The 26,732-nt window shown below is 44.3% G+C and overlaps 1 protein-coding gene across 1 annotated transcript in view; it reads left to right on the top strand.

The window, feature by feature from the left end:
- LOC149360954 (uncharacterized) overlaps positions 1-26,399 on the top strand; it is a 40,692-nt gene extending 14,293 nt beyond the window's left edge. Inside the window, exons 2-10 of the mRNA XM_089567959.1 lie at positions 22,468-22,801; positions 22,980-23,133; positions 23,321-23,705; positions 23,771-23,935; positions 24,098-24,284; positions 24,366-24,608; positions 25,203-25,374; positions 26,017-26,165; positions 26,227-26,399. Of these exons, the coding sequence (XP_089424085.1) occupies positions 22,468-22,801; positions 22,980-23,133; positions 23,321-23,705; positions 23,771-23,935; positions 24,098-24,284; positions 24,366-24,608; positions 25,203-25,374; positions 26,017-26,165; positions 26,227-26,399 (1,962 nt within the window). The remainder of the gene's footprint in view (positions 1-22,467; positions 22,802-22,979; positions 23,134-23,320; positions 23,706-23,770; positions 23,936-24,097; positions 24,285-24,365; positions 24,609-25,202; positions 25,375-26,016; positions 26,166-26,226) is intronic.
- The last annotated feature ends 333 nt before the right edge of the window (positions 26,400-26,732 follow it).

Genomic DNA, 26,732 nt, shown 5'->3' with positions numbered 1-26,732 from the left:
CCACCTCATTTTGCTGTTTCAGTATTCGCTGTATTCATCTAGGCATTCGCTATAGACGTGTCACACAGCGTTTGTTGCCTTTATTTTTTCATCATAGCCCTTGATCAAAACCGGCCATGCGATTGTTTTTTTCTTATTCACGTAAACACATGCATGTATACTCACGACGTGCTCGGCGGGTCACCAGCAGGAAAGGTGAACGATTCGAGCGAGCTATGCCGTTTTTCTAAATGGAGATGTGACAAATGCTTGTGTTCAGTACAAAATGAGAAAAGGAGAAGCCAATCGGGGAGCTTTTGAGTACGCCTAATTAGGGTTTAGGGGCATTTAATTTCGTGGCGAATAGTTTTATTTTGATTATTGATACACTAATTACTTTTTTATTTCGGTTAATATAATCTTCTGCCAGGGCGTCTCCCGTACGACTCACTTTCGCTATTTTCGTAGTACGAGTCTGAACAGGTTGACTGATTGGTAAACACTAGATGGCCTTTTTTATCCAAAACAACGGACAAAATGTGGGTGATATCCAGCATAAATGGCATGTGGCTGTTACTGGAATACCATGTACACTCAACGACCAGTGAGCAACAAAACGTTGGAAATTATTCCACATTTCGACAGTTTTATAGCCTCGCTTTCTCATTCCGTGAAATAGAGAAAGCATTATCGCTAGTATGGGAGCTCGAGACATCAGGAGTGAATACGTGCATCAAGCTAACATTGTGGATTCCTGAATGTAACAATAAATCTTAGTACACTTGTTCCCTTACAACCTTGCACCGGGCAGAAATCGCTGCAAAGAAGGCTTGACGACGCAGCACGAAGGCAAATCCGATTGCCTTCTTTTTAACAATTTAAGGGACTGCCTCAAAGCTGAGAGCCGCGTAAAAGGCATTTAATACAGTTCAGAACTTTAAAATTTGCCATTTGTCATTGTCCACTGATCAACAGGGACAGTACGGCTAAATGTACTCAACAGCACTTCTTCGGCTGCATCTCGTGAACAGCTTCTACGCAATGTCGTTTGGACATTTCTCTTCTAGAAAACGGAAAATCCGGGACGCACTGCTTCGCACAGTTGTCGGAGCTCACGACACACCTCAGGTGAACGCACTTGTCCCGCAAATACAGCATTCATGCAGAGAGACACCGTGTGGCGACGCAAACAGGGATGCTTCTCGCGCGTGCGCCACGCACCGCGCTGACGCGGCCGCCGGCCGGAGTACCACAACTCCCAGAGTGCATCGCGGCGGCGGTGGCGTAGCGCAACTGCTTGTGAAATCGGTCTATTCTTTCCAAAACGCCTCGTTTACTCCCTCTGCACCAGCTTTCGTTTCAAAGCGCTCCGACTTGGCTCGAAACTGCAAAGCTCTCTCCAGTGCAACACACAGCCCTACTCTAAACTACAATCACGTGTGCTAGAGCAGTCTGGCGAATTGAGGGGAAAACATCAGGCACTCACCGCGCCGAGGTAGCTGACGCCGGTCGATCCCGCAGCTGCCATCCACTGTTGAGACTGGGGCATCCCACTGTTGTCACCACTGTTGGGACTGGGAGTCCGAGCCAGGAAACGGTCGAGGCGACGGTGAGTCAAATGAACTTTATGTACAGTATGTACAAGGGCTTTTACATGATACAAGGGCCAAGAGCACCACGGGCTAGCACACAGAAGAAGGGCGGCCCCGGCGGCGAGCGTAGCTCCGGCGTGATGGCTCTTCTGCTGCCCGTCTGCTGCTCGGGTTCAGCGCGGCTCCGCTTTTAAAGCCGCTGGAAACGGTTACGGCAGTCAGCCGTTCAAATCCTCCAATCACTGGCCACCTTTCAAATTAGACCAATGGTCGAGAGCCAGCGAGCGGCGGAGGAGTTCGCACCGACGGAGAGGAGGACAGGAGGAAGGGTCCGTGTCGGCGCCGGCGTGGCTGGATGAGTCATGCTGCATGTCGCGACTTGTCCGAGAAAGTCTGGGCCTGCTTTGAGCGTCGGCGAGCGCGCAGCGCTTGTTTAGACAGGCCCGCCAGCGAAATGTGGGCGCCGGCACGACATTACCTAGTGAGTGCTAAAATGCGTCCATGTGAATAAGGAATATTAAAAGGGCAGAGAGGTTAAATTTATTCTGTATCTCGCTCCGAATTTTGTATTATGCTATGTGCACAGTGTGTCGTCGCTAAGTGCGGGGTCCTGTCGAAACGAAAGCCATCTTCTCACAATGCAGGATGGGTGGATGCACCATCAAAGGAAACTGAACGTTCTCTCGGCGGTGGTGTAGGTACGTAAGTTTACAAAAAGCCAATATAAAAACGGCATTACGATGTAATATTCGACAGACGAATTAAAAGAGGTTCTTTACATAGGAAATGCTAAAATGCGTCCATGTGAATAAGGAATATTAAAAGGGCAGGGAGGTTAAACTTATTCTGTATCTCGCTCCAAATTTGGTAGTATGCTATGTGCACAGTGTGTCGTCGCTAAGTGCGGGGTCCTGTCGAAACGAAAGCCATCTTCTCACAATGCAGGATGGGTGGATGCACCATCAAAGGAAACTGAACGTTCTCTCGGCGGTGGTGTAGGTATGTACTTTTACTAAAAGCCAATATACAAACGGCATTACGATGTAATATTCGACAAACGAATTAAAAGAGGTTCTTTACATAGGGAATGCTAAAATGCGTCCATGTGAATAAGGAATATTAAAAGGGCAGGGAGGTTAAACTTATTCTGTATCTCGCTCCAAATTTGGTAGTATGCTATGTGCACAGTGTGTCGTCGCTAAGTGCGGGGTCTTGTCGAAACGAAAGCCACCTTCTCACAATGCAGGATGGGTGGATGCACCATCAAAGGAAACTGAACGTTCTCTCGGCGGTGGTGTAGGTATGTACTTTTACGAAAAGCCAATATACAAACGGCATTACGATGTAATATTCGACAGACGAATTAAAAGAGGTTCTTTACATAGGGAATGCTAAAATGCGTCCATGTGAATAAGGAATATTAAAAGGGCAGGGAGGTTAAACTTATTCTGTATCTCGCTCCAAATTTGGTAGTATGCTATGTGCACAGTGTGTCGTCGCTAAGTGCGGGGTCCTGTCGAAACGAAAGCCATCTTCTCACAATGCAGGATGGGTGGATGCACCATCAAAGGAAACTGAACGTTCTCTCGGCGGTGGTGTAGGTATGTACTTTTACGAAAAGCCAATATACAAACGGCATTACGATGTAATATTCGACAGACGAATTAAAAGAGGTTCTTTACATAGGGAATGCTAAAATGCGTCCATGTGAATAAGGAATATTAAAAGGGCAGGGAGGTTAAACTTATTCTGTATCTCGCTCCAAATTTGGTAGTATGCAATGTGCACAGTGTGTCGTCGCTAAGTGCGGGGTCCTGTCGAAACGAAAGCCATCTTCTCACAATGCAGGATGGGTGGATGCACCATCAAAGGAAACTGAACGTTCTCTCGGCGGTGGTGTAGGTATGTACTTTTACGAAAAGCCAGTATACAAACGGCATTACGATGTAATATTCGACAGACGAATTAAAAGAGGTTCTTTACATAGGGAATGCTAAAATGCGTCCATGTGAATAAGGAATATTAAAAGGGCAGGGAGGTTAAACTTATTCTGTATCTCGCTCCGAATTTTGTAGTATGCTATGTGCACAGTGTGTCGTCGCTAAGTGCGGAGTCCTGTCGAAACGAAAACCATCTTCTCACAATGCAGGATGGGTAGATGCACCATCAAAGGAAACTGAACGTTCTCTCGGCGGTGGTGTAGGTATGTACTTTTACGAAAAGCCAATATACAAACGGCATTACGATGTAATATTCGACAGACGAATTAAAAGAGGTTCTTTACATAGGGAATGCTAAAATGCGTCCATGTGAATAAGGAATATTAAAAGGGCAGGGAGGTTAAACTTATTCTGTATCTCGCTCCGAATTTTGTAGTATGCTATGTGCACAGTGTGTCGTCGCTAAGTGCGGAGTCCTGTCGAAACGAAAACCATCTTCTCACAATGCAGGATGGGTGGATGCACCATCAAAGGAAACTGAACGTTCTCTCGGCGGTGGTGTAGGTATGTACTTTTACGAAAAGCCAGTATACAAACGGCATTACGATGTAATATTCGACAGACGAATTAAAAGAGGTTCTTTACATAGGGAATGCTAAAATGCGTCCATGTGAATAAGGAATATTAAAAGGGCAGGGAGGTTAAACTTATTCTGTATCTCGCTCCGAATTTTGTAGTATGCTATGTGCACAGTGTGTCGTCGCTAAGTGCGGGGTCCTGTCGAAACGAAAACCATCTTCTCACAATGCAGGATGGGTAGATGCACCATCAAAGGAAACTGAACGTTCTCTCGGCGGTGGTGTAGGTATGTAAATTTACAAAAAGCCAATATACAAACGGCATTACGATGTAATATTCGACAGACGAATTAAAAGAGGTTCTTTACATAGGGAATGCTAAAATGCGTCCATGTGAATAAGGAATATTAAAAGGGCAGGGAGGTTAAACTTATTCTGTATCTCGCTCCGAATTTTGTAGTATGCTATGTGCACAGTGTGTCGTCGCTAAGTGCGGAGTCCTGTCGAAACGAAAACCATCTTCTCACAATGCAGGATGGGTGGAAGCACCATCAAAGGAAACTGAACGTTCTCTCGGCGGTGGTGTAGGTACGTAAGTTTACAAAAAGCCAATATACAAACGGCATTACGATGTACTATTCGACTGACGAATTAAAAGAGGTTCTTTACATAGTGAGTGCTAAAATGCGTCCATGTGAATAAGGAATATTAAAAGGGCAGGGAGGTTAGACTTATTCTGTATATCACTCCGAATTTTGTAGTATGCTATGTGCACAGTGTGTCGTCGCTAAGTGCGGGGTCCTGTCGAAACGAAAGCCATCTTCTCACAATGCAGGATGGGTGGATGCACCATCAAAGGAAACTGAACGTTCTCTCGGCGGTGGTGTAGGTATGTACTTTTACGAAAAGCCAATATACAAACGGCATTACGATGTAATATTCGACAGACGAATTAAAAAATGTTCTTTACATAGGGAATGCTAAAATGCGTCCATGTGAATAAGGAATATTAAAAGGGCAGGGAGGTTAAATTTATTCTGTATCTCGCTCCGAATTTTGTAGTATGCTATGTGCACAGTGTGTCGTCGTAAAGTGCGGGGTCCTGTCGAAACGAAAGCCATCTTCTCACAATGCAGGATGGGAAGATGCACCATCAAAGGAAACTGAACGTTCTCTCGGCGGTGGTGTAGGTACGTAAGTTTACAAAAAGCCAATATACAAACGGCATTACGATGTACTATTCGACTGACGAATTAAAAGAGGTTCTTTACATAGTGAGTGCTAAAATGCGTCCACGTGAGTAAAGATTATTAAAAGGGTAGTGAGGCTAAACTTATTCTGTATCTCGCTCCGAATTTGGTAGTATGCTATGTGCACAGTGTGTCGTCGCTAAGTGCGGGGTCCTGTCGAAACGAAATCCATCTTCTCACAATGCAGGATGGGTGGATGCACCATCAAAGGAAACTGAACGTTCTCTCGGCGGTGGTGTAGGTATGTACTTTTACGAAAAGCCAATATACAAACGGCATTACGATGTACTATTCGACTGACGGATTAAAAGAGGTTCTTTACATAGGGAATGCTAAAATGCGTCCATGTGAATAAGGAATATTAAAAGGGCAGGGAGGTTAAACTTATTCTGTATCTCGCTCCAAATTTGGTAGTATGCTATGTGCACAGTGTGTCGTCGCTAAGTGCGGGGTCCTGTCGAAACGAAAGCCATCTTCTCACAATGCAGGATGGGTGGATGCACCATCAAAGGAAACTGAACGTTCTCTCGGCGGTGGTGTAGGTATGTACTTTTACGAAAAGCCAATATACAAACGGCATTACGATGTAATATTCGACAGAAGAATTAAAAGAGGTTCTTTACATAGGGAATGCTAAAATGCGTCCATGTGAATAAGGAATATTAAAAGGGCAGGGAGGTTAAACTTATTCTGTATCTCGCTCCAAATTTGGTAGTATGCTATGTGCACAGTGTGTCGTCGCTAAGTGCGGGGTCCTGTCGAAACGAAAGCCATCTTCTCACAATGCAGGATGGGTGGATGCACCATCAAAGGAAACTGAACGTTCTCTCGGCGGTGGTGTAGGTATGTACTTTTACGAAAAGCCAGTATACAAACGGCATTACGATGTAATATTCGACAGACGAATTAAAAGAGGTTCTTTACATAGGGAATGCTAAAATGCGTCCATGTGAATAAGGAATATTAAAAGGGCAGGGAGGTTAAACTTATTCTGTATCTCGCTCCGAATTTTGTAGTATGCTATGTGCACAGTGTGTCGTCGCTAAGTGCGGGGTCCTGTCGAAACGAAAACCATCTTCTCACAATGCAGGATGGGTAGATGCACCATCAAAGGAAACTGAACGTTCTCTCGGCGGTGGTGTAGGTATGTAAATTTACAAAAAGCCAATATACAAACGGCATTACGATGTAATATTCGACAGACGAATTAAAAAATGTTCTTTACATAGGGAATGCTAAAATGCGTCCATGTGAATAAGGAATATTAAAAGGGCAGGGAGGTTAAACTTATTCTGTATCTCGCTCCGAATTTTGTAGTATGCTATGTGCACAGTGTGTCGTCGCTAAGTGCGGAGTCCTGTCGAAACGAAAACCATCTTCTCACAATGCAGGATGGGTGGAAGCACCATCAAAGGAAACTGAACGTTCTCTCGGCGGTGGTGTAGGTACGTAAGTTTACAAAAAGCCAATATACAAACGGCATTACGATGTACTATTCGACTGACGAATTAAAAAATGTTCTTTACATAGGGAATGCTAAAATGCGTCCATGTGAATAAGGAATATTAAAAGGGCAGGGAGGTTAAATTTATTCTGTATCTCGCTCCGAATTTTGTAGTATGCTATGTGCACAGTGTGTCGTCGTAAAGTGCGGGGTCCTGTCGAAACGAAAGCCATCTTCTCACAATGCAGGATGGGAAGATGCACCATCAAAGGAAACTGAACGTTCTCTCGGCGGTGGTGTAGGTACGTAAGTTTACAAAAAGCCAATATACAAACGGCATTACGATGTACTATTCGACTGACGAATTAAAAGAGGTTCTTTACATAGTGAGTGCTAAAATGCGTCCACGTGAGTAAAGATTATTAAAAGGGTAGTGAGGCTAAACTTATTCTGTATCTCGCTCCGAATTTGGTAGTATGCTATGTGCACAGTGTGTCGTCGCTAAGTGCGGGGTCCTGTCGAAACGAAATCCATCTTCTCACAATGCAGGATGGGTGGATGCACCATCAAAGGAAACTGAACGTTCTCTCGGCGGTGGTGTAGGTATGAACTTTTACGAAAAGCCAATATAGAAACGGCATTACGATGTACTATTCGACTGACGAATTAAAAGAGGTTCTTTACATAGTGAGTGCTAAAATGCGTCCACGTGAGTAAAGATTATTAAAAGGGTAGTGAGGCTAAACTTATTCTGTATCTCGCTCCGAATTTGGTAGTATGCTATGTGCACAGTGTGTCGTCGCTAAGTGCGGGGTCCTGTCGAAACGAAAGCCATCTTCTCACAATGCAGGATGGGTGGATGCACCATCAAAGGAAACTGAACGTTCTCTCGGCGGTGGTGTAGGTATGTACCTTTACGAAAAGGCAATATACAAACGGCATTACGATGTAATATTCGACAGACGAATTAAAAGAGGTTCTTTACATAGGGAATGCTAAAATGCGTCCATGTGAATAAGGAATATTAAAAGGGCAGGGAGGTTAAACTTATTCTGTATCTCGCTCCAAATTTGGTAGTATGCTATGTGCACAGTGTGTCGTCGCTAGGTGCGGGGTCCTGTCGAAATGAAAGCCATCTTCTCACAATGCAGGATGGGTGGATGCACCATCAAAGGAAACTGAACGTTCTCTCGGCGGTGGTGTAGGTATGTACTTTTACGAAAAGCCAATATACAAACGGCATTACGATGTAATATTCGACAGACGAATTAAAAGAGGTTCTTTACATAGGGAATGCTAAAATGCGTCCATGTGAATAAGGAATATTAAAAGGGCAGGGAGGTTAAACTTATTCTGTATCTCGCTCCGAATTTTGTAGTATGCTATGTGCACAGTGTGTCGTCGCTAAGTGCGGAGTCCTGTCGAAACGAAAACCATCTTCTCACAATGCAGGATGGGTGGAAGCACCATCAAAGGAAACTGAACGTTCTCTCGGCGGTGGTGTAGGTACGTAAGTTTACAAAAAGCCAATATACAAACGGCATTACGATGTACTATTCGACTGACGAATTAAAAGAGGTTCTTTACATAGTGAGTGCTAAAATGCGTCCATGTGAATAAGGAATATTAAAAGGGCAGGGAGGTTAAACTTATTCTGTATATCGCTCCGAATTTTGTAGTATGCTATGTGCACAGTGTGTCGTCGCTAAGTGCGGGGTCCTGTCGAAACGAAAGCCATCTTCTCACAATGCAGGATGGGTGGATGCACCATCAAAGGAAACTGAACGTTCTCTCGGCGGTGGTGTAGGTACGTACTTTTACGAAAAGCCAATATACAAACGGCATTACGATGTAATATTCGACAGACGAATTAAAAAATGTTCTTTACATAGGGAATGCTAAAATGCGTCCATGTGAATAAGGAATATTAAAAGGGCAGGGAAGTTAAATTTATTCTGTATCTCGCTCCGAATTTTGTGGTATGCTATGTGCACAGTGTGTCGTCGTAAAGTGCGGGGTCCTGTCGAAACGAAAGCCATCTTCTCACAATGCAGGATGGGAAGATGCACCATCAAAGGAAACTGAACGTTCTCTCGGCGGTGGTGTAGGTACGTAAGTTTACAAAAAGCCAATATACAAACGGCATTACGATGTACTATTCGACTGACGAATTAAAAGAGGTTCTTTACATAGTGAGTGCTAAAATGCGTCCACGTGAGTAAAGATTATTAAAAGGGTAGTGAGGCTAAACTTATTCTGTATCTCGCTCCGAATTTGGTAGTATGCTATGTGCACAGTGTGTCGTCGCTAAGTGCGGGGTCCTGTCGAAACGAAATCCATCTTCTCACAATGCAGGATGGGTGGATGCACCATCAAAGGAAACTGAACGTTCTCTCGGCGGTGGTGTAGGTATGAACTTTTACGAAAAGCCAATATACAAACGGCATTACGATGTACTATTCGACTCACGAATTAAAAGAGGTTCTTTACATAGTGAGTGCTAAAATGCGTCCACGTGAGTAAAGATTATTAAAAGGGTAGTGAGGCTAAACTTATTCTGTATCTCGCTCCGAATTTGGTAGTATGCTATGTGCACAGTGTGTCGTCGCTAAGTGCGGGGTCCTGTCGAAACGAAAGCCATCTTCTCACAATGCAGGATGGGTGGATGCACCATCAAAGGAAACTGAACGTTCTCTCGGCGGTGGTGTAGGTATGTACCTTTACGAAAAGGCAATATACAAACGGCATTACGATGTAATATTCGACAGACGAATTAAAAGAGGTTCTTTACATAGGGAATGCTAAAATGCGTCCATGTGAATAAGGAATATTAAAAGGGCAGGGAGGTTAAACTTATTCTGTATCTCGCTCCAAATTTGGTAGTATGCTATGTGCACAGTGTGTCGTCGCTAAGTGCGGGGTCCTGTTGAAACGAAAACCATCTTCTCACAATGCAGGATGGGTGGATGCACCATCAAAGGAAACTGAGCGTTCTCTCGGCGGTGGTGTAGGTATGTAAATTTAAAAAAGCCAATATACAAACGGCATTACGATGTAATATTCGACAGACGAATTAAAAGAGGTTCTTTACATAGTGAGTGCTAAAATGCGTCCATGTGAATAAGAAATATTAAAAGGGCAGGGAGGTTAAACTTATTCTGTATCTCGCTCCGAATTTTGTAGTATGCTATGTGCACAGTGTGTCGTCGCTAAGTGCGGGGTCCTGTCGAAACGAAAACCATCTTCTCACAATGCAGGATGGGTGGATGCACCATCAAAGGAAACTGAACGTTCTCTCGGCGGTGGTGTAGGTATGTAAATTTACAAAAAGCCAATATACAACCGGCATTACGATGTAATATTCGACAGACGAATTAAAAGAGGTTCTTTACATAGTGAGTGCTAAAATGCGTCCATGTGAATAAGGAATATTAAAAGGGCAGGGAGGTTAAACTTATTCTGTATCTCGCTCCGAATTTTGTAGTATGCTATGTGCACAGTGTGTCGTCGCTAAGTGCGGGGTCCTGTCGAAACGAAAACCATCTTCTCACAATGCAGGATGGGTGGATGCACCATCAAAGGAAACTGAACGTTCTCTCGGCGGTGGTGTAGGTATGTAAATTTACAAAAAGCCAATATACAAACGGCATTACGATGTACTATTTGACAGACAAATTAAAAGGGGTTCTTTACACAGACAATGCTAAAATGCGTCCATGTGAATAAGGAATATTAAAAGGGCAGGGAGGTTAAACTTATTCTGTACCTCGCTCTAAATTTTGTAGAGTGCTATACGCACAGATAGTCGTCGCTAACTGCGTTGTCGTGTCGGAATGAAATCCATCTTCTCCTACGCAGGATGGGCGGATGCACCCTAAAAGGAAACAGAATGGTCTCCTGGCGGTTGTGTAGGTATGTACTTTTACAAAAGCCAATACAGAGACGGCATTATGACGTCATATTCAACAGACTTAGGAAAATAGTTTCTATACAATGATAACCCTAAAAGGCGTCTCTGTGAGTGACGAATATTAAAAGGATATGGCGGTGAAACTTATTCTATATCTCGCTCCGAATTTTGTAGTGTATTATGACACTTAGTGAGTCGTCGCTAACGTGCGTGGTCCCGTCGAAATGAATGCCACATTCTCACAACGGAGGACGAGTGGTTGCACTATAAAAGAATACTGAGCGAGCGATTGGCTGTGGCGTTTGTATGCAATTTTACAAAAAGTCAATATAGAGACGGCATTACGATGTATTCGACAGACTTAGGAAAATATTTTCCTTATAATAAGAATGCTAAAATCAGTCCATGTGAGTAACGAATATTAAAAGTATATGGAGGTGAAACTAATTCTTTATCTAGCTCCGATTTTTTAATATGCTATGCGCACAGTGAATCGTCGCAAACATGCGAGGTCCCGTTGAAATAAACGCCACCTTCTTTAAACGCAGGATGAATAGGTGCAGTAGCAAAAGACACTGAACGATCTCTCGGCGGTGGTGTAAATGCGTAATTTTTAGAAAATTTAGTATAGAGACGGCATTACGATGCAATATTCGACGGTAGTAGGAAAAGACTTTCTTTATAGTGAGAATGGTAAAACTCGGCCATGTGTGCAACGAAGATTAGAAAAGACAGAGACGTAACCAGTATCTGTATCTCGCTCGTATAAGCGGTCAGGGTTGCTTCCAGAGCCCAGTCTTGCTATCTTTTCATGCGTACAACCTCTTCTCAACTGTCCATTCTTCTGTTGTGAGATCAGAGCAGCAGAAAGTGACGCCTTGACACTTGACATTATAAAAGACCACTTTTTTCACCCGGCTTATGCAGGAATTGGCTCGTAAGAAAAACCGCTGTAGTTGCTGTATGTTTGTGGTCCACGCCACATTTGGGTATTTTATGCATGTCTATAGCAAAGGTTTCTCTTTTCGTTTCCGACGGAGATGATGCAGGCCTTGGGCACTTCCCGTTTGATTGGCTCCCGTAGATGAAGGCGAGCTTCATGTTCTTCACGCCACAGTTCTGCTCGGTGTTCTGTTTAATGCATATTAATGAACAATGCGACTCTTAAAAGTGATCAAGTGTTTCCTTTCTCATATGGCAGTGCTTATTTGGGCGGCTTTTGGGAGTGCTGAAGGATAACCGGAGCCGACTCTGTGGATGGGGCCATAGTCGACATCGTGCCTTTTTTCCTGTTCGAGTTAAGGGCTGGAGAGGTGTTTGTACAGGTAGCTTCGGCGGCTTTTCCATTATTAATTTTTGCGGACGGCTCGGGATTTTCGGCGGCTCTGAGGAGCTGAAACAGCCCTGGACATCCGGACAGCCCCTCGTCAAATGTCACGTAGCGGTGACGTCAGTCAAGCAAGAAGAGAGCTCGATTTCTTCGAAGGGAACTGTTTGTTCGGCGAACCTTGGCCTTCGAATTAACAAAACTCAGCGGTGGTGAAAGCTGCAATTGTACACGGCGATTGCCAGACCGACAGCCGTTCTCGGCCACTGTCATTTTAAAGCTGGCGAGAGTCTTTCCACTTAAGGCGCTCAAAGCGCCATCAAATGTCGCGAACATAGCGCATGTATAGCAATATGACGTACTAGGCGAGTTGGTATACCACAGTTAAAAAAATATACACATCGCGACAAACAGGAAAGAGGATTAAGCGGCAGAAGAGCACGACTTGTAAGTTTAGTGCCCCTTTGTTGCTTTCTTGATGTTGTCCTTTGTTTTTATTACATAGAAGTATTTCCGCGTAGCTACAATCTTGACAGAGAGATGTGGTCACCTTTTGCGTCAGAAAATTATAAGCCCCTTGCCGGTGGATTCGCGCATCAGCAAGCAAGCATCATAAAGCTTCGCCCCAATCGTTTGTCGTCGATTGACTCGCGCCCTACACCCCATTCACAAACCGACTCTGGTCATCGCACGCGATTGGTCGCTAGAACCGTGAAGGCAGAGAAACTCGAGAAGGAACTTTATGCGACAGTTTGAGGCCAAGTTCAAAAGTGAAGAAAGTTCGCCCGACGCAGCTGCCATTGTTAGAGAGATGAGGTTTATTTTGCTTCTTCAAGGCTCAGCAAAAACTTGCTGAAGGACAAAATCGAAAAATCGAGAAGGTGTCCTCTGCTGCTTTGCTTTATATTATCAAAGTGCTCCGGCACATTCTACTTTGCGCACCGTGCACAAGAAATATTTTCTCGGTGCGCAATGAAATTGCAATTACGAAACAAAACAATAGCTATTTTGCATAAAAACGAGCTGTTATACCAACATTTCTTTCTCACTATGGAGATATAGTGCGATGACAGGATGGCGCAGGTGACGAGGGAATTTTGGAGGTCTTTCTGGGCGAAGAGTATTCTATATCACACCATATCCTAATTTCATGTATCCAACTTTTCCTGCAGGCGACCAATATGCTCGGATTTAACAACGGCTTCTCGTGCAGTCATGGAGACTAGGTTTTGTTCAATTCTTCGACGCTTTTTTTCGGTTTGGTATATGTATGACAACTTATGAATAAACGGAATGTTGTTTTGCCGTGCAGAGAGAGAGCATGTAGGTTACTCCTTCATGCAGACTTACTCACTTTCATTACTTAGGAGCGCACGTCAGTACGTCGTTGGTCTGCCACCTAAGGAGAGTTTGGAGTTTGTCTTCTTGGTGCCGAATTTCTCACAGATGAATACTGAGGCACAATTCATGCTGACCTGACACAACGTAAAAAATGCAAACCTGACACAGTTCTAAACTACTACTGCTCTTAGCTTTGGCACTTAGGGCATGCCCTAACTATAATGCCCACAAAGTCATCTGGGAGACGTTTTCAAAGGGCAGTGAAGAAGGATGAAATCAAATTTTTGCTGTTCTTCAAACCCGATAGTTTTGTGCTTCGATGCTTTGTTGTCGCTTGTCCGGCAGCAGAGGCACGTTTAATTTCTTAGAGATATGTACTCGAAGCTGAAGAAGCTTTTGCCCTCGTCTGGTTCTGACTCGCGACACTCTGGTGACAATGTGCGAAAGATGACGTCGCAGAGACAGGGAGGGTGTAATCACCGGTATTGATACGATAGAGTAGCCGAGGACTCTAACACTGATCTTGACAGTCACCGAAATAAAAAGGGCGTTCATTAAAGAGAGAGTAGCGCCGTGCAATTTAACATCCGACTACTACTAACAATAATGAAAATAAAATAAGCTTAAGGAAGAACGCAGCTAAAATAAAGGGGAACGCAGCTGGTTAGGATCACGTCACACCATATCTGTTGAAGGATATCGGGAAGATTGGGCTTGAAAAACTAGCCCCTTCTTATGCGCACTGCCGTATGACCTTAGGCGTACCAGGAAGAAGGCTAATATTCTCTTAATCAATAAGAAACGAAACGTCAAAGACTTGGAAAATTAGACCGACTGGCTTACTGGTGGTTTCTTAGAAGGTATTCGCCAAGGTAATCGTATTATAATCAGGATAACCTTACACTTAATACACCAAAGGGCAATGCATGCTTTCGTAAAAGGTAGTCTTCAATAGACCTCATCCAAAGCCTTAATCAGGTGACAGAGGTAAGCACATGCAATAACTAACCCCTATATATCCTTTATCGATGAGGAGATGCATTTTACTCAGTCCCAGCTCAGTAGTCATGTCTGCATTGCGTAATCACACTGTAGGCTGAGAGAGGCAACATTTGTTTGGTTTGGTTTGGTTTATGGGGTTTAACGTCCCAAAGCGACTCAGGCTATGAGAGACACCGTAGTGAAGGGCTCCGGAAATTTCGACCACCTGGGGTTCTTTAACGTGCACTGACATCGCACAGTACACGGGCCTCTAGAATTTCTCCTCCAAAGAAATTCCAGCCGCCGCGGCCGGTATCGAAACTGCGTCTTTTGGGTCAGCAGCCGAGCACCATAACCACTGAGCCACCGCGGCGGCAGTTGTGTAAAACAGGAATTTGCAGGAGCTGGGTGGTAGGTATCTCTGGTCTAAGTCTCCCCTGGTGGCAACTGACTTGGGGAGTTGCTGGTTGATCCAGGCTTGCTGATCCAGCTTGTCGTTGGTCAGGGCTGCCTACCACTGCTCGTGTACCGGGCGTGGCACTTTTAACGTATCTAGAACGAATTTTCTGGCTAGTTGGTTCATTCTCAAGGAAGGTTAGAAACGGCGCAAAAAGAAGAAAACAGATAAAAAGAGGAAAGTTGAATGAACAAAACAACTGCTAACAATACTTGAGGCCAGGCGAATCAACAAATAAATCTGGAATCGCATCACGCCAGAATTCACGTAAAAGCAGCGCAGAAAAAGATGTAAAGATGATATATTGTCTCACCACATAACTGGAGTACAGGCGAAAATTGACGGAATGTAAACATGTTCTATGACATCCTAAATAGTAAAATTAAAAACAACAGTTAACAAAAGTAAGGGCGCTGGTGGGGAAATAAAACGTGAGATGACTACGTAGATTGCAGAATATGAAACAATCAACCAAAGTAAAAGTGAAAGTGTAGCAGTAAAACGTGATATTCATGTGCAAATAGAAAAGCGGACATGACTCCAAAGTAATATCAATGAGCAAACGAATGTGCATAAAATCAGGTAATGTATTGAAACCGTGGTCTAAACCTCGCAACAAGTAAAGATAGAAATGGTGAAAACAGTGCATGAGAAGGTGAAAAAACATTAATGGGGTTCAAAGCTGCTTGACGATAGTTATAAGAGAAAAAACTCTATTAAGCATGGTCTCCACACTCAAAAATGAAATCAATCAAGATCAATGTCAAAGGTCAAGATGTAGTAACCAATGGCCATAGTCATACTATCACGTTGTCGTACAACCATAGCTTAGGCCATAACCCAACGCAGTTAAGTTCGGTTTTATGTTGTGAGGCAGTGAAGGTCATTGTCGATGTGAAGCCCACTGCCTGAAATCAGATGACGAGGTCAAGGTCAGGTACCTAATGGTCATAGTCATATGAACACGTGGTCATACTACCACAGCTTGGGCCATACCATCACACAGTTAAGTTCGGTTTGACCTTCTGAGGCAATGAAGGTGGTTGCCTCATGCACATCGAAATTGGAAGAAGTACCCCGATGAGTAGAGGTCCCGCTCTAAAAAACAAAGAAATAGCCTTCCAGAAAAGCGAATTCGTTCGGTAGAAAAAAATGGACAGCGGGCTGACGTAGCTGCCCTTGGTTTTACTACGTGATGGTTGGTTGGTTTATGGGGTTTAACGTCCCAAAGCGACTAAGGCAATTAGAGACGTCGTAGTGGAGGGCTACGGAAATTTCGACCACCTGGGGTTCTTTAACGTGCACTGACATCGCACAGTACACGGGCCTCGAATTTCTCCTCCAAAGAAATCCAGCCGCCGCAGGCGGGATCGAACCCGCGTCCTTCGGGCCAGCAGCTGAGCACCATAGCCACTGAGCCACCGCGGCGGCTTTTACTACGTGAACTGGTTCCACCATCTCCCTCTCCGTCAAGTCTTTCGATCTGAACAAAGAAGCCGTGTTTTCAAAGATCGGTTTGCAAGGTCTCTTCTTCTTGCCATCACCCTTAACTTCGCTCCTCTTACAATGTTGGCCTAGGTGTCCTCCCGGGTTATTCATTTCTGCCGAATTATACCCACATCCCCTTTCATTAAAACATCTGCTCCTTTATCCACTGCAGAACCGGCCACAGGTGAGGGGCAAATAGTACACAACCCCCGAAATACACTTGGTGGACCTCTGACGTCTTCTTGCTGCACTGGGACCTAATCTTTAGTCATCATACGGCACACCCAGCTAATTTTAGAAGCGGCCGAGAAGGCGATCTTGGCCTCGTATCGCTCGCCATTTTTTTTTATATGCGCAACGCGATGCACGTAGGATCTAACCTGCAGGGTATCCTTCTTCATAGCGAGAATTGAAAATTGTTTTTTTGACAAAATGAAATCGCGCAGTAACTCATATCAGTGGACACCACCGCCGCGCCTGCAAGGGAAGGGATAGAGGGAGTGAGAAGAAAGCAAGAAAGAGGTGCCGTAGTGGAGGGCTCCGGAATAATTTCGACCACCTGGGGATCTTTAACGTGCACTGACATCGCACAGCACACTAGCCACTTCTAGTATTTTTTTTTACCTTTACACGGGCTCTGTTCACCATTTCCGTCTTTATTAGTCTATGAGTTTTAGGCATGGTTTCAATCTTTTATCTCATTTTATTTCCATTAATTTGCTCACTGCTATTACCCTGACGTCATGCATGTTTTTTTAATTTTCACAATACTTACCATGTTTTACATCCTCACCTTAACTTTTACTCTGTTTTACATTTTGTCATCGCGGCAGTCACCTCGCGTTTCATTGTTTCACAAGCGCTTTTACTGTTGTAACTGCTGCTTTTCATTTTACCGTTTAGGATGCCATACAGCTTGTTTGTTTAGTTAGTTTTCTCCTTTACTCCACTTATTTGTTTAGACATATCGCCTGAATCGCTTTAAAACACTAAACCCACATAAGCCAAACCATTCATGTGTTAGGCGATTCCAGATTTGTTTCTTGAGGCGCCTTAATTATTACCAGCTGTTTTGTACAATTAACTCCCCTGCTTTTATTTCCTACGTGCGCGAGTGACATAGTTGGTCGCTCTCCTTGGGTTCCTTCCTTAAATATCCTGTGCTTTCGCGTCTTTCAGCAAACACTTCGCCGCAACCTGCGCCCCTGGTGTTGAGTTCGTTGCTTTACCTACTGTGTTCGCCCTTTCCCGCAGTTTGTAACCTTCCTAGGTTTACCGTTGGTTCTGATTGTAATGGCATTCCCTACAGAGGTGCTAGAGCGCGGGGCTTGATCTGCACCAAGAGGAGTAACCTGCGCATTTTGTAGGACTAATGTTATTTAAAATGCAAAGCTCAGAAGATGAGTTTGTACTCTACCCCATTCTATGGCACCCCTTGACCTTGTGTCGCGCGGAAGAATCCTCACTTTTTGCGAGACAATTAGTGGCAAAGCGCAGCGCGCTATTCATTTTTGTTGTTTGTTGGCTTGTTAAAGCAAAGGGTGTATCCTCACTGCGCGATGGAGTGTAATGGCGCTTCTAAAACAACGGCCGCTCGGCGGCTGCTTGGCACAAAGTTCATACACCACGCTGGTGGCTTTGGTGGAGAACTTTAAGTTCCGCCCCGACCGCCTCTCGACGTTACTGCCGCTTATCGTTCGTTTCATTTGTTGGCGTTCCTCTGCCTCTAGGCTATGGGTTTCCAACCCAAAGTGCTAGTTAATAATATGTAGCTAGGCACTGGAAGTTGTAAAGAAGTACACCTACTCCGGTAATGCAGTGACCGCAGATCCAGACCATCAGAGTGAAATGACAAGAAGCTTAGGAATCGCGGGGAGCGCATTTGGTAGGTACTCTCACATCATGAATGGCAATTCCTCATTGTCCCGCAGGAAAATAAAAAAAAGTATATAACTGCTCTATGTTATCGGTTCTCTCTAATCGGACAGAAAGGTGGAGGCTGAAGAAAGGGTTCAAAGGGTTCAATAAAGGGCAACGCAAGCGAGGTACGAAAATAAAATTATGTTCCTAACAGCGCAAAAGACAACGGACCAGAGAAAGGAGAACACAGGACGAGCGCTGTTATGTCATGAATCCGTACCAACTAGCCCTACTCAGCGTTTTGATAAAAGTATGTGTCACGTTTAGACAAGTGGGTCAGGGAACAGACGCAAGTCAACGATGTCCTAGTTCAAATGGGTGAAAAGGGCATGGGCAGGGCATGTATTGCAAAGGCAAGGCAACCTATTTTAGTTAAGGGTAGAGGATTAGATTCCAAGAGAAGGAAATCACAGGAGAGGGTGTCAAAAAGATATGTGTGCTGATAAGCTCAAGAAGTTTTAGCGGATAAGGCTGCCGCAGATGACACAACAACGGGTTAATTTGGCAGATACGGGTGCCGGTGCTGGTAGTAACAATTTTTCTTGAAGCAAAATTTAAAAAAAAATCAACAACGGCGGGCTCATACTTGTCCTAGAGTCCACGCGCCTGGGCTTCACGGAGAACTCTGTCCACCACCCATGTTTGGCCAGTAAGTTGAGGAATTCGCTGGGTAGTTTCCCATGAGAGGGATGGGTGGGGTAGGGGGGGGGCACTCCCATGGGTGGGGCAATACCGACAGGTTGGGTACGAAAGTGGTCTTGGCCGCCCCACATATTGAAGTACAGAAGGAGTGCGAAGGCAGGGTGGTAGCGATGAGGGAAGTAGGGTGAGATGTGGCAGTTTGCCTGCAGTTGCAGCCAGAACTCACTGTATTTTGAATATAACGTACGATGGGATGTTGGGAAGGTGAATCAGCTGTTTATAGTGTGAAGCAATTGTCTGGAAGGTCGGAGCATAGTAAAATTGTCTAATACCGATGTATTTCCGCATAGAAGAAGAGGCGCGTAAAAGAAATGTCATCAATATCCACGACTGAGAGTCAAATCCGTGACGGCACGAACAGATCAGCTTCAAAGACCCCTGCATGAGACCACTACGATACCGCTGTTTTTTTTAAACATGGTGTTTATTACAGTGCAGCAATGTTCTAGGTAATTGAACTATCTGCATACCATGAAAAAACAAATTCAAGGGGCACTTTGGCTCTCTAAAGTGCTGCAAGGCGAAGGCCTTTCCTTGTGCGCTGGTTTGCATTGATGTCTTGATTATTTTTAATTTTCTCATTATTATTTTTGAGCTTTCTAATTTTATTTATTTTTAACTTCTTTTCTTTTTATTTGTTCTTAATGTTTATCAATTTTGTTTTTCAATTTTTTGTTGCTGTTTTATTTTTTTTCTGTCAGGGGACGGAGGAAGATGGTAGTGAACGAAGACACCGTATTCACTACACGCGCCTTTGTTCTTTGCATACCATAGAGCTTGCATGGCGGAGTGGTTAGCGTGCTCGTCTCGCACTCCGGAGAGCCTGGTTCCATCCCCTAACTCGACCAATCACCTTCTCAGTTTTGTTTGTTTATTTATTGTACTTGGAGCATCACTATACCATCCCTTTAATTGGTTGCATGGTTACTAGCCAAAGTACCTTTGGCCCCGTTTGAAATGCGCGCACTGTGACGTCACGACCGTTTCGACCGATTGAAAAGCGTGACATTTCTGTCGACTACTCCTACAACAATAAGGCATTAAAGACTTCCTTCCGCCTTAAAAGACAGCATCCTTGAGTAGTACGCCACAGATTGCTTGCTATTCAGCCTGAGTTATAAACTGTCACAAGAGAATTACGAAGTACAGAAGACAAATGAGTGTGGTGAGACAATAGGATTGTTGCGTCAAAGGACTAAACACCGAATTTTAGCTGTGTGTTTTCTTCCTTCATATGACGCATTAGATGTTAGGATACATGGGTCGCTGCACAGTATTCGCTTACAACCACCAAATAATTTATGCTTGAATTTCTTCTAGATGCTGCTGCGGCTACGGTTTCATCAGCTGAACGATGAATGTGATGTGCGAAGCATGAAAAAGCCTGCAATAGAAACGCTGGTACGTAGTTTTAATTCACTACAACACAAACTAGTCCACTTCAAGACCTGGAATGACAACAACCTGGTGACCTGGTGACACAGTGGTTATGGCTTTCGGCTGCTGACCCGAAAGACGAAAGCTCGATCCCGGCCGCGTCGGTCGAATTTAAGCAGAGGCGAAATTCTAGAGGCCTGTATACTGTGCGATGGCACTGCCTGTTACAGATCACCGCGTTGTACAGGCATAGAACATTAGTTTAGTCTCATCCAAAGAATCCATCTTGCACTAAACTATTGCGCTACAGCCCTCTTCAACCACCACACTCTTTTCTAGCCCTCTTCTTCCATCTTTAATCCCCTATTCCCTCCCTTAAGCAGAGTAACATGTCAGCGAATAGACACGCCGGCTAAAATGTCTTTTTTTTTAAAGTTCTCTCTGCCTTCTTCGAAATTTTAGAGCTCTTAAAGCCCTTTTAGAGCCTGTTTCTTTGTCTGATCATGCCACGATCACTGCGCGGATTGGAGAATGTGCCCATCCCAAATTTAAGTCACAGTGGTCACTGTGGTAGCCAACTTTTTCGTTTAAATGAGGAGGACTTCAAGCAGCGAGTGAGGACAGCTTTGGAATCTTGCTTAACTATGGCAGTACAATTATTTGCAGCTTGGGAGATGTTTAAACAGGAAGTTCCAGGCGTAGCTATTGAGATCGTCTCCATGAGGTCTTACTTTAAGCAGGGTGAGGAGAAATGGCTGCTTCAGAGCTTTTATAATTTGCACGAACTTGAATGGTAGGCTCCACGGCTGCACACACAAGAAATTGCACTATAAAGTGTCACCTTAAAATGACCGATGCAGAACTCTTTCGAGAGGCCCGTGTACGATCCCGCCGCAATCATGCTCTGCCCTTTGAGGAGCCAGTTAGACAGGCCTTGCTTGATGAGCGTCGGAACCACGTGCCAACTATTGAGCGATATGCTCAGACTTTTGTGTTCATGGTATCTCGATTTTTGGCCGGGCGCCCGCATGCAACCTGCTACTCGCCACAAAAATTTATTATTTAATGCAAATTATTCATTGCACAAGACTTTATATCCAGCGGTTCCACAGAGTTTTCGAAACTTTTGTGTGGATTGGTCTTTTGAATCATTGAGGCGTGATAACGTTTTCCGGGCTATAAGCGCTGGCGGCCTCGGTTTAGTCCACCTATATGTCCGGCAGATGGTTTCACGTTTCATATTTTCCTGGACACTACACACCCAGTAGTGCGTGAATCCCTAGAAGTAAATTTAGTTGATGCTTTACCGAGCATTATTGTGTCTTCTAATATTTCTGATCGTCCATGTTTGTGGGGATTCATGCATGAGGTGTATTTGGATGTTTGTTTCCTACTTGTTCGTTTTTCCCCGAGTTCCTTTTTTCGGTGTCGAGGAAGCGGTTGAACAAGGACTTAATCTGTATGCTCTTTGATCCGCGAATGTATCACTCTGCGTATCTTGGTTCACCGGGACCTGACGTACTCAAAAGGGTACGCACATTGCCCCTCTCGCCATACTGCCGCGTACTCAAAGGATGCGGGCTCGATCTCGGCTGCGGCGGCCGAATTTCGATGAAGGCGAAATTCTATGTAGAGGCTTGTGTGCTGTGCGATATCAGTGCACGTTAAAGAACCCCAGGTGGTCGAAATTTCTAGAGCCCTTCACTACGGCGTCCCTCATAGCCTGAGTTGCTTCGGGACGTTAAAACAAAATAAACCAATACTGCCGCGGGACGACAGGCTTCAACTTCGGCGGCCACCACCGCTCGTCCATACGTGGTGTAGGGCGCAATCTCTACTTAATTCTGCTATCTACTGCAAAATGAACTTGAACACGAAAGCTGCTTGCGTGAAATCATGACTTCCCTAGCCTAGCTCACGTACCATTTTCACTCTGCACTGTTTTGTCGTCCTTAAAAAAAATCCCCTTTGTTATGAGTACCTTTGATACCGGCTCTCGGCCGCATTTGATCTTCAGAGGGAAAACGCTGATATTCACAACTTATGTCTGTACCAATCGCTTTTACAGCAGGAGTAGGGTGTGTTTTGTGGAGGGGTATGAAAAGACAGGGAATGAAATGTCGACCTGTTTTATCTCTTGTGCTATAATTAGTCATGAACCTCTGTGTCATGTTGTTGCAGACATTGGCCGAGCTGCTAAATGACAGCACGGAAATTCCAGCTGAAGCAGCACTAGAGGAGCACAGCCATGCGCTTAGTCCAGGGTCTTTCATTTTCGGCAACTCGCCGCCACCAGCGGCATGTGAAGAGAGGTCTCTGGCAGATGCTGTACATCCAGACACACCGCGCACCCAGATGGTTGTTGCACAAGTTGCAGAGGCCAACACCAAGACTGCTGAAACAGCCACACAAACCCCGTTACCAGCAGAAACATGCAGCCAATCTTCACAAACAGATTTGAAAAAATTGACGTCAACGAAGAAAATCCAGGCAAGGTCTCGTGGTGTTTCTGTTGGTAAGTTGTGAATGCTGCATACTAATTTCGCAGTTGTTCAAAAAGGATGCCTATCAAAGATTTAAATACAGTGTGCTGCAGAGCATGTACTTTTGTGCCCATTACAAATAGCTAATTACTGTGCGAGTTGTGTTTATGCACACTATTCCACTTATACCTCTTGCGCACCTTCTTTCAGGTATCCAGGTTGGCAGCTGCACTGCTGATGTGGGAACACAAGTAAATATGGCGCAGCCCCGTGTTGAAGCTCAAGCTGAAGATTTTGTTGATGAGCCTGTGCTTGATGAGGACAGCTCCGACGATCACAGCCCTTTGGATGAGCTGGAATCAGAGCACGTAAATTTCACAATGTTGATTCCTGCTTAATTGTCTCTCTAGAAGTAAAACAACTTAGCTATGTAGAAATGCATAAACTAGTTAGCTTCTCTAAGTGCTGACTGCCAGGGAAGATTAAAAATTTGCATTCTTATTGCATGGATGTCCGCTGTTACCTCAATTTTATATTGGACTTTTTTGCAGGTTCGAAGCTGGTCGTGCATCACAGGAGCCAAGTTCCGAACAACAGACGAAGAGCCGCATCTTTTTGGTCAGAGAAGAATTTTTGAAACAGCTTTTCATAACCTGCAAAGTCTGCCTGGCGCCTTGTTATGTAGTGATGATTTGTGAGGGGACTCTGCTGCAGGTGCAGAGTCAGTGTGGAGCTGGCCACCATTTTTCATGGTCAAACCAGGAAATAGTGCATCAGCAACCTATTCTCAACCTGCAGCTGTGTGCAGCCATCCTTTCTTCAGGGAACAATGCCGCTACCACTTTAAAGATGCTGGCTTCATTTGGTGTGCAAGTGGTCACCAACCGGACATTTTTTAATATTCAGCGTTCCTACTTGTGGCCTGCAGTCAAAAAAGTAAGTGGAGGTTCCAAAAAGATTTTAAAGTTCTTCATCCATGAAGTGTGTGATTTTTTCTTTAGGTTTGGGAAGAAGAGCAAGCTGTGTTACTGGCGGAAGCCCAAGAAAAGGCTGTGACACTCGCTGGTGATGGGCGTGCAGACTCGCCGGGGTTTAGTGCAAAGTTTGGCACATATACACTTCTAGATGTAGAACGCAACAAGATACTGCCCTTTGAAGTCGTGCAGGTATGTTGAAATTTTTGCTGTCATTTTACTTGCTGCCAGGGCTTGGCGTTATTCCTCACCATTAATTATGTTAATAATGCTGCCCTTTCATGGCGTGCCATGAAACCTAACGCAACACTTTTCTTACATGTAAAATTGCAGTAACAGAATCATATCTTTCAGTCCAATGAAACTGGTGGAAGTTGCCGAATGGAACGAAGGGGTCTTGAGCTGGCTTTAACATACCTCGAAAGTCACGGCGTCAAAGTCCAAGGAGTGGTGACGGACAGACATTCACAAATAAAATCCTTCTTCAAAAAGGAAAGGAGCGACATCAAACATGAGTTTGACGTCTGGCATGTAGCAAAAGGTACCATGAGCAGCCTTCATTGCACCTAGTGTAGCAAGATGTTTTAGACAATCGTGGTTTCATTCAGTCAACATCTTTCAGGGGTTTGCAAAAAACTGCAGATAGCTGCCAAAAAGGCTGGCCAGGAGGAACTTGAGCCGTGGATTCAGTCCATCAACAATCATCTTTATTGGTCGGCAGCATCAAGTGATGGACATAAAGAACTGATTGTTCCGAAGTGGACGTCGCTGCTTAATCATATCAGAAATATTCACACACATGAAGAGCAGCTTTTCCCAGTGTGCCTTCATGGAGACGTTCAGCCCAGAAAGTGGCTTCATTCAGGCATTTTTTCTGCTTGTTATTTGGGGCAACTTTGCTAAGAAGTTTTTTTATCTTTTTATAAGAAGTTTTATATCTTTTTACTCTCCTGATAACACATTGCTTTCATGTGACGTGCCTTGTCAAACTTGAATCTGAGGCATTGCAAATTAATTGAAACATCACTAAGTTGTGTAGATTATGAGCACATGTAATTGCGAGCAGCAAGGGAAGCAGGTTTGTAAAGAACTCCTTCCAGAATTTTGGCTTTACTAGTTACCGTCAGCTGCAAAGCTATGGATTGCAGTTTGCCATTCAAGATGTAAACAAGTGACATTTAGACACCATTGACTTTAGAAAATGGATTCATCAGAACAAACTGCTTTGTCTATAGGGGAAACGCAGCTGTTTATCTTTTTCAAGTGTGCATTGCAATTTCATTTCTCTCTAAAATCCGAAACTACTGACGTACTTATTGCGTAGCTTTGGTTTCTCCCGTGGCAACTTGTAATTGCATTAGTATATTCCACAAAACCTGACTCGTGACAAGTTCATAGCATTGTGTGCTCATGGTTGTTTCTAAACAAAACAAAAATGGCTATACCTCACTTTTTCAAGACTCCAAGGCATGCAGGAAGCTGGACGAGATTGCAACAGCTAAACTTCTCCTATCTGACATGCCACTGCTCTCAACAAGGTTTCAAACCTACGGGTTGGAAGCATTTCATGCCCTGCTGCTGCATTTTGCTCCGAAGTCCTGCCAGTATTCTAATCCTGGAATGAAAGCCAGGTAAATTCCTCGACTTAATGTTCTTAGCATTGTGGTGAGCCTGATGGAAGACAATCATAGGTACTGTATAAAGTGTTAGTGTCGGAACTTTTCTAGTTGTGCTGGCAACAGCGACCAGACACACACCAATGGGCATACCTTCTTAGCCATATCGGGGGGAATTATTACTACAGAGGGTGCACTTGCCAACACCCTTGCTGTTCGGAGTCAAGCCACTAGAAGCAGCCGTTGTGCCGGGGAAGCTTGTACAAAATAATTAGTGTCAGGGCGTAGAAGGTGAAGACTGCACTAACCCAATAATTGCAAACACTTCTAAACTTCTAACGGCTGGTATGGTGTCGTGGTGAATCTACCTGCGCGAAAGACAGGGACGTGAAAGGAGACAAAATTAAATACAGCATTGTTCGAAAACGCTTTTAGATTTTCACTTGACATTTCATCCTGTGTTCAGGTTCGTAGCGTTGCACTATTACAAGATCCCTCAAATATAAATAATCGATGTTTTGAATGCAGTATGAAGTAATTTGCTCGCTGAATGTGGCTGGAGGGAAGCTCATGCATGTTGCATCGACCCAGGTGATGCAGGTGCAATGCAGTTTTTTTATTTCCTGATGAATGCTTTGATGAAATGCACCTTTTAAGGACGCGACTTACACTACTTCATTATAATGAGAACTGTGAAAGAAGACAAGCATGCATAACAGATGGTGTGGCTCGGTGGAATGGGAAGTACTCAAAAGCAAGAGGTAGTGCACCTACTGCTTGTCCTGTGAAGGAAAAGCCCACATTAGGTAGGCTCATGGAGCCATTGCATTTCCCCACAGGTTACAATGGTTTTATTTGCTTACACAGGTTATGTGCAAAAGCTGATGGACTACGTTGAGTCGGAAGCAGGCAAGCACAAGTCAAGAAAGAAGCAGAAGGCGGCCTCACCAACTCCGCCGCCCCTCAGCAGCTGCTATCCTCGAGTGGCAAAGAAAGATGTTGTGCAGAACAGACAGTCAAGGTTCAATGTGCAGACATGAAAAACTGTAAAACCTTCCTCTTGCTTGTCGGAAGCTTATTCTGGCAGATAAACAGTGCACAAACAAGGACAAAAGAACACTAAGTATATAACTTAGTGCTGTACCAGCTGTTCTACATACAGCATCCATGCAGTATGAGATGCATTGTGTGCGTTTGTTGTCATGCGTTGTGCAGGAGACAGACTTTGGTAGCATCTGCAAGTTTCGTCTCCCGCTGAATGCCTTTAGATGAACGCACAAGGTGCATCTCTCACTATGGACTGTGTATCTAATACGTATCTAGAAGTGTTGCTGGAACGCTGTGCTGTATACTTCTTGTGTCATTTTGTGCTC

Source organism: Amblyomma mixtum, chromosome 2 (genome assembly GCF_055824585.1).
Source record: "Amblyomma mixtum isolate Tamu chromosome 2, ASM5582458v1, whole genome shotgun sequence".
NCBI lineage: Eukaryota > Metazoa > Arthropoda > Arachnida > Ixodida > Ixodidae > Amblyomma > Amblyomma mixtum.
This window is presented reverse-complemented; position numbering and strand designations above follow the sequence as displayed.